Source organism: Mesitornis unicolor, unplaced genomic scaffold, assembly GCF_000695765.1.
Source record: "Mesitornis unicolor isolate BGI_N332 unplaced genomic scaffold, ASM69576v1 scaffold42440, whole genome shotgun sequence".
Lineage (NCBI taxonomy): Eukaryota > Metazoa > Chordata > Aves > Mesitornithiformes > Mesitornithidae > Mesitornis > Mesitornis unicolor.
Window position 1 is genome coordinate 25578 of NW_010158383.1, and position 7622 is coordinate 33199.

Sequence of the window (7622 nt, forward strand, 5' to 3'; positions counted from 1 at the left end):
TTGTTTAAAATACTACTGAATACAGATTACATAAAATCCATACACCTTTTTTTTTTGCTTTCTACCCCGTTTCTTCTCTAATTTCTCCAAATTTTGAAATTGAGGCATCTTCTTTTGCTTTTTACTGCATAGGCAGTCTACTCTGCAATGAGAACCCTTCTATTCCCATCCCATAATGTCATCTGTTTTTCTGGTGTTCTAAGTGTTTGTTTTTTTTTTTTCTGCTATTCAGGTACTGCTATGTGGATACTGGTTAGCAATGACTGATGTGGAATCTACATATGCAGACTTCATTGCTTCAGGAAGGACAGGTAGAAGAAATGCGTTACATGACATCCTTGTGTCCTCTCCAGGTGGGAACTCCAGTGAACTAGCCTTAAAGTTATCGGAGCTTGATATAAACAAAGCAGGCGAGTCCATTTTGGTCTTTTGTTATGATTATTTAAAACTAGAATGAAGGAGTACTACACAAAACGTGGTTTATTTGCATGCATTATTCCTTTGTACCTCAGCAAGAAAAAATTTTTTTTTTTTCTGATAATGGAAGATCAGCAAGGGTTGCCTACAGTAAAGCCCAGATCTCATAAATGAGAAGGGTGGTTATTTGCAAATAAAACATATTACTGAAAAAAGAAAATTCATTCTGCAGTGAGTATCTAGTGGCAGGGTCCATGTCAGGATAAATTTTATGGAAAATCAAGTCTGAGGAAGAAAATAAGTCTTTATTAAAACCCAGCTCTTCATAATATCATTTAATGGAAGCTCTTTGGTTTGAAGCCTGCAGGAGAAGCCATGTGTCTGCCTGAAACGTTATCTTGGAGATTAATTTTCTTTCTAGCTGCCAGAGGACAGAGCAATAGCAGTGCATTGTTGCTTGTTTCACTTGGATCTTTGTTTCTGCATAAATAGTCTCTTTCCCCTTTGTGCTGATCCTGTGTCCTTCTTTTAAGGTGATAAGTATTAACGGAATCCTAAATCTTAATTCACCTCTAATATTACCAAAATTTTTCACTGGTTATACACCTTCAGTTAAAATGAAGGAGGAACAGCATAGGGTGAAAGACCTTACATTAAATAGAAGTAGTAATATGGCTGTGTAATTATTGTCATTTTATGTGGGTGGGGGTTAATGAATGGATCTTACAGATATTTGAAAACCCTTTTCAGATCTTAGGAAAGAGGTCTTATGTTTCTTTTCGTAACAGCAGAAGAAAACAAATGCAGCAAAGAACATACTGTTGATAAGCAGCTGCCTTGTTTGTGCACGTATTTTTCTCAGACAGTGATGAGTTCTGAGAGGCAGTCTTGTCACTGGACAATCAGATGTGGGCAGTGTGACGTTGGGGAGGCTGTAGTACTGTTTAGAGGAGGGAATTATTTTTTTGGCTTTCAGACTAATGTACATCCTAAGTTCCTTCTGCAGTTGCCAGTTTGGGGCCTATAGCTTCTAGATGCGTGCAATTCTAGCAGGCCCTTTAATTTTTTTTTCTATTTAAAAAGAAAAGCTTTATTAGTATGTGTGTAGGTATGTCTTTATTTTCATGTGGGCATACGTGTAAAATATTGGAAAAATATAAAGTAGGTGGCATTTGAAATACATAATGCCAACCTTCCCTCTTGCTTTAATTTTCTTCTGTCTCAAACTACACTTGCCAAAATTGTCTTTAATCTTGTCCATTTAGAAGATCTAAACAATCTATATTTTTAATTTAAGCTGTTGGAGTGATTGTAAGCCAGAACTGTGTTCTTTTGTGTGCTATAAAAAAAAGTGACTTTGTGCTTTTAATATATGTTGGTATGCATTTTATACATGCAGTTAGCTCAGCAGTGATAAGAATGGTTTAAATATCTGTTAGCCTAATTTTTAATACATAATTCAGGATTCTATTTATTTTTTAAATTAACCGTTGCAGAAAAGTATACAGAGTTGCTAATAAAATTACTTCAGGTATTAGATACACACAAATGGCCGCATACTTCTTCAGGAGGTTATGCAGTTTGAATTAGATATAATGAAAATATATTTAAATATTGGAAAATGCATTGTATTGTCATTCGTATAAGTATTAGTGTATTATCCCGTCATGTCTTTCCAAACCAAAGAGAGGCTCAAAAATAATTTGGAACCCAAATTCTACTTCAGAATGTACTAGTGCTTGTGGGATGCATGTATGCGTCACACCTGACAGGATTAAGAGGAAGACAGATGTTTGGGAGTTATCTTATATCTTTGAAGGTGCATGTAAAACAGTATGTTAAGTACTACCTACTTACATAAATACAGATGTCAAGTTTTTATTCTTTATTTCTCTTTAGCTTGGAGAAGAGGATACTGAGAGGTGACCTCATTAATAAATTATAAATATGTGAAGGACAAGGTCCCTTCCAATTCCTAACATCTGTGATTCTTTTTCTTATTATTACAGCTATATGCATTTTCTTGCAAAATTACAAATACATTTGCTTTCAATTGTGTGGAGTACCAGCAGAATAGGATAATGCAGATTTTTTTTTTCTTTTAAAGAGTTTATTATAAAACGCATGTAAATTAAGCTACCCAGGCATATTTAGTACATTAAAACTTAAGATTACGTGTCCTGTAAAGAACAGGAACAGCTTTGAATAGCACTGGGCAGTGAGGCCTTATTCAAGGAACACATATACTGTCATGTACTATTTGATATTTGACAGGAATTCTGGTTAATCCCTTCATTCATAAGCCAATGACAGATAAGAGTTTGCTGCATAATTATGTGTATTACATATAATTACTGTATAATACTCTCCTTTCAAAACAGCTATTTGTGTTCTTTGTTCATAATAAGCTAACAACTTGCTAGTACCTATGGAATGGAAGTATTTACCAAAATTCAAAATATAGGTTCCAAGTGCTTTGTGGCAATGCGTTTCATCTAAATTTAGTAAAAGCAACACTGTGTACATCTGCTAAGTAGAAAACTGCAACAGAATTCATAGGACAGAAGGCAAAGTAAAGATTTTAATAGAGAAATCATGCAGCTCGCATAGGTCATGTTAGAAGTGGTTTAAGTATAAGCACTGGGGACACTGATAGACATTGAAGAGTCAGTAATGTTACAGGAAGAAAAATGAGTTAAAAGCTGCACATCAGCAGAGTGATTAACTGTTGCTAGCTTACCAACTCACAACTGTATCATGGCTTACAGTGCCATGTTACTTTGTTTGGGGCTTTTAAATACTGCCTGTTGGTTTAAAATGCTGTGTAAGAAGTGCAACTCTTAATTGCTTTTAGCCATCATGTTTAGAAGGAAGAGTGTGCTTAGCATTTTTGGAATTCTCAGAACCCAGAAGCAAAATTATTTCCGTAAATATATTTTAAGGCTTTTTTGGTAGGAGAGCTCTGCCAGCAGAAAGACAAAGTCTGTAGTACCAAGATAGTATGTTATAGATTAAATGGATTGAAACTAGTCAGTTTATTTCAGTGAGCTGAGAAAATCTTTTAAGAAGTGATATATTAAAACATAGTGCACAAAGATTCAGAGAGAAAGAGCACTAAGGTTCAAGATCGAGGTAGTGAAATGTTTGAGCTTTGTGTCCTGGATGATGTTTCTTTCACACACAAACACCGTGCAAGGCTTTTTCTCTCTTCAGTTTTGTTTGGTTTTTGTTTGTTTTTTTTTAAATGAGAATTATTTTAGAAAAGCTTGACTTGCCTAGATAGTATGAGGGCTATTAAAAACTTCCTAGTGGTCAGAATAAATGGAGTACAGAGCAGGCAATAAATAAATAAATAAAACCCTAGGTTCCATTCATCTCGACTTTTGCATTATCAGAACAAGTGATAGAAAGTTTTTGGACAACTTAGGCAAAAGGGATTTCTGTTCTATAGGAAATAATTGCATCCTGATGGAGTCCTTCGTAATATGGGAAGTAAAACTCAGAAATAAGAGTTTTCTGAGAAAGTGCCTTGCAAAACAATTTTTTTTATTTATTACTCAACTCATAACGAACAGAACAAACCTCACTAATAGGTTAATTTACCTTCCGTACAACTTTTCATCAGGTTGAATTTGATAATACCAGTACTCTGAGGCATTTTGCCACCTAAATTCTCAGTGCATTCACAGAACACAGCTATCATGTCAGATCTTTTTGCAGCGTCCTTTGCAATGCAAAGAACTTTATTTTTTCATCAGCACTGTGCAATTTCTTTTGTATAGAAAAGAGAAGGTGTTTATGGTGCTTATTTCTATAAACAGAAAAAAAGCTGTAGATGTACAGTGTGACTTGAAATGGGAAAACAATAAATATCTTTATTGAGAACCCTGCCTTTATTCTAAAGATCTATAGATTGAAGTTGAGGCACTACTCCCTCTCCTTAGACCTCTTTACAACTTAGTCCATGGAATTTTCTTCTCTTAACTACTGTATCAAGCCAGTTCAATACAAATTACTTGCAAGATACGAGAGACAACTTACATTTTAACATTATTCCTTACCTAACATTATTCCTCATTATGTACCTGTAGCTAATTAGTCTTTCTTGCACTTAGCTTCTAGCTGTCTGTACCTGTTAGGTATTTAGTTGTTAGGTGAAATTTGATACTTTGCATATAAGTACTGATGACCATCATCCATGCACTTCCTAGCCTTTAGACAGGCTTCGTGCAGTCTGCTCTCTGTGCCCCAGTAAGATGTTCTCTGTTTTTCAGAAAACCACCATTTTCTGTGATTTGCTGAGAGACAGCTGGAGTGAATGCCGTGGGGTGTGGTACTGCAAATGGGCACACAAAACAAACACAGCTTTAACAAACTATTGCTTCTAGTGAAGTTGCGTCTCTTCATAGAAAACTCTGCTCAGACTTGGTGTAATGAGGTTTTTTCTCTTGTATTGTTGTAGCATCATAGTGAACAAAATGTCAAAAATACCCTACTATCTTTGTGAAATTCTTTCATTTGTACCTATTCTAGGTCTGTACTTAAAATTATAGTGGTGGTTGCAGCTAGGAATTTGTTTTTGAAGATGTCTCTTGAGATGCAAAGTATAGCTATCTTAGTAGTAAAAGGTTTCATATTTAATGCAAGAGTTCAGTTTCACTTTCTTTTTACTCTGTTTTTGAGACTGGTTGTTAAACACTTGGGATTCTGGGAGCAAGACCTCTTTGCTTCAGAGTGGATCACTCATCCTTTTCTTTTGTTTTAGAAGGAGAAGGAGATGCACAACGAAATCCAAGTGAGCAAAGCGGGGAGGCCCAAGGGGAGGCAGCAAAACAAGAAAGCTGACATCCAACTTTGACCGACTGGAGCAGCTGCTGGATGTTTTCAGACTACAAGAGCATGCTGGAACAAATCTGTTTCCATGAGCAAGCTGGTGGAAAAGAAAGTGCATGTGTCTTCACTGCTGGAACCTGCTCAACACAAGGCTAAAAATGGGGGTACAAGCTGTGGCAGAAGACAGAAATTTCTCTACCTCTGTCATTAGCAATGGTTGAACATGTATTGATTTTTTGGGATAGTGTCATCAGATGGATCCCTTCATAATGACTACTTGATGGGAACACTTTTAGAAAGTAGAAAGGTAAATTTTGTAGCAAATGGCCTTTGAAACATCAGAGGATCTAATTGTGTATCTTAAGCAAAGGCTTGTGTGATCCTCAGAGTTTAAAATTCTCTGGCCAAAGTGTTCACCAATTAAAAGAACTGTAAAGAAAGCACTGTTTTTAGAACTCTGCATCTGTTTTACAGCTCTGTTATTTACAATGGTTTTTGTATTGTACAACTTAGATGCTCCACACTGCCCCTTCTCAACTGCTTATGAAGAATATTTCTGTTACTGTGAATTTTTCTACCACACGTTTTGAAAGGGCTGGTTTTTTGCATAATGTGGTGATGTGCACATGATAGATTTAAAACGTCAACCGCTAAAGTGATTATGCCTAAACCTAAATGACTCGGCAACACTCTGATTTGTTACTAGATGAACCTTCAAAACAACTTGTTAATGTGAATACTTCAGCGTGTTTTGTGTCCTTGGTACAGTTTTGCCACTTGCCTGTAGTTAGTTGCATATCAGAGACTCAAATTGAATCTTTTATGTTACTCTTCCCCATTTTTCTAATTTTACTCCCAATTTCTTAATCTTTCTCCAAGATATTTTTTTAAAATGTTAGTCCAAGTATTTTATTGTTAGGATAGTTTTAAGAATATGTTTATAACCTTGTATGGGTTAAAATTCAAACAAATTCCGTGGTGCTAGAGATTTTCCTGGTTCTTATTGTTAAAGATGCGCCTTGTTTACACACGGGAGAATAACTGGCATAGGTTATTGCCAATTATATGTTCTGGAATGAGTTTTCTGTTGCAGGATGGTCCGTCCAGCTAGTGGGTCATGGGCTGGATCTAGCCAGGGGGACTATTTTATTTTTTTTTCTCTCCATTCCTTGCCTTTGCCTCAGTCAATCAGGCTGTTGAATTTGCACAGCCAGTAGCCTGTTACTGATGCACCAGGTACAGCCAAGCACTAGAAGCTGGTACAGCAGCCTTTTGGCTAGGATATGGAAAGGGAAGTGAGATACTTGGCATCTAGCACTCAAAAGACTGGATTTTTCCCATTTCAGCTATTTCAAAATGATAGTCCAAACCTGGACCTTCACTGAAATACCAGGATAGCTTGTCCATCCAGGGGATTACTTAAAATATCTACAAATCAATAACCTGTTCTGTAATAGCTGTGCTGCTTGATTTCCTTCCCCCCATCCTACCCCAATAGACAAAGGCATACATGAGGCTGAATACTGCAGAATGGGGCAGCCACACCTCTGTGTGACTAAGGTGAGTAAGGAGACTGACTGACAAAAACCGTGGCAATCACATAAGCACCAATAGCAAAGTCAGAAGATTTGTTTTGCTTTATTAACAGGAGGTGATGTCACTTTCTTTATATATAGTATATATAGTATATATATTTTTGTGTTGTTGGTTTCAAATGTTATGCACTTTTTAATGTTTGTAAACTTTTACTAATGAATAGTGTGATTGCTTTCTGAATATATTAACCATCAGTTAACAAAACATCTTTGTAGCCACAGCTGTTTGTTTCTACTGTATGTAACATAGTACTTGTCACCTGAAATTCTTTTGTGAGATGTGTGGAGAAAAAGAAAACAACAACCACTTCTGATCAGTATTATGAGCTCATTTATTAGTGTTAATAAAAAACAAGCCAGCAGTATGCTTGTGGCTCATTAGTGTAATATTAACTCTCAACCTTTTATTGTTTGGAAGCTGAATGCCTCGCTCTGTCACTAGCTGTCAAATGCCCTATCTTCTTGGTAACAGTAGTTCATTTGCTTTGAAGATACTGTTGACCTTAATCTAATTATCTATTCATTTGTTTCACTTGGTGTTCCTTTCAATGCTAACACATTATTGATATTTTTTAATTATTCCCCTGCTGCTTGGCTCTTCCATCAGGTCTTCAAGCTGAACTGGTTGCCCCTTTATCATGGACTAGTTACTGTCAATCGAGCATGAACACCAGAAGGAAATAAGATTCTAGGGCTTTTTATGGTGTTACTTTATTGGTGATCTGTGAAACATCATCAGTAAAATGTTGCGGAAAAAAGCAATAGTGGAATAAGTAA

At 36.1% G+C, this 7622-nt stretch overlaps 1 protein-coding gene across 2 annotated transcripts; it reads left to right on the plus strand.

Annotated features, from left to right (window-relative positions):
* The first annotated feature begins 236 nt into the window (after positions 1-236).
* PKIA (protein kinase (cAMP-dependent, catalytic) inhibitor alpha) lies at positions 237-7257 on the plus strand. Of its 2 annotated transcripts, XR_728123.1 has the most exons (3): positions 237-410; positions 5183-5475; positions 7134-7257. XR_728123.1 is itself a non-coding variant. In XM_010183397.1 (2 exons), exons 1-2 carry the CDS (start codon positions 260-262, stop codon positions 5260-5262), a joined length of 231 nt encoding a protein of 76 aa, XP_010181699.1. In that variant the 5' UTR covers positions 237-259; the 3' UTR covers positions 5263-6161. The 2 variants fall into 2 exon arrangements, 1 of the variants encoding a protein (XP_010181699.1); XM_010183397.1 differs by lacking the exon at positions 7134-7257 and having other exon boundaries at positions 5183-6161.
* Positions 7258-7622: the final 365 nt, after the last annotated feature.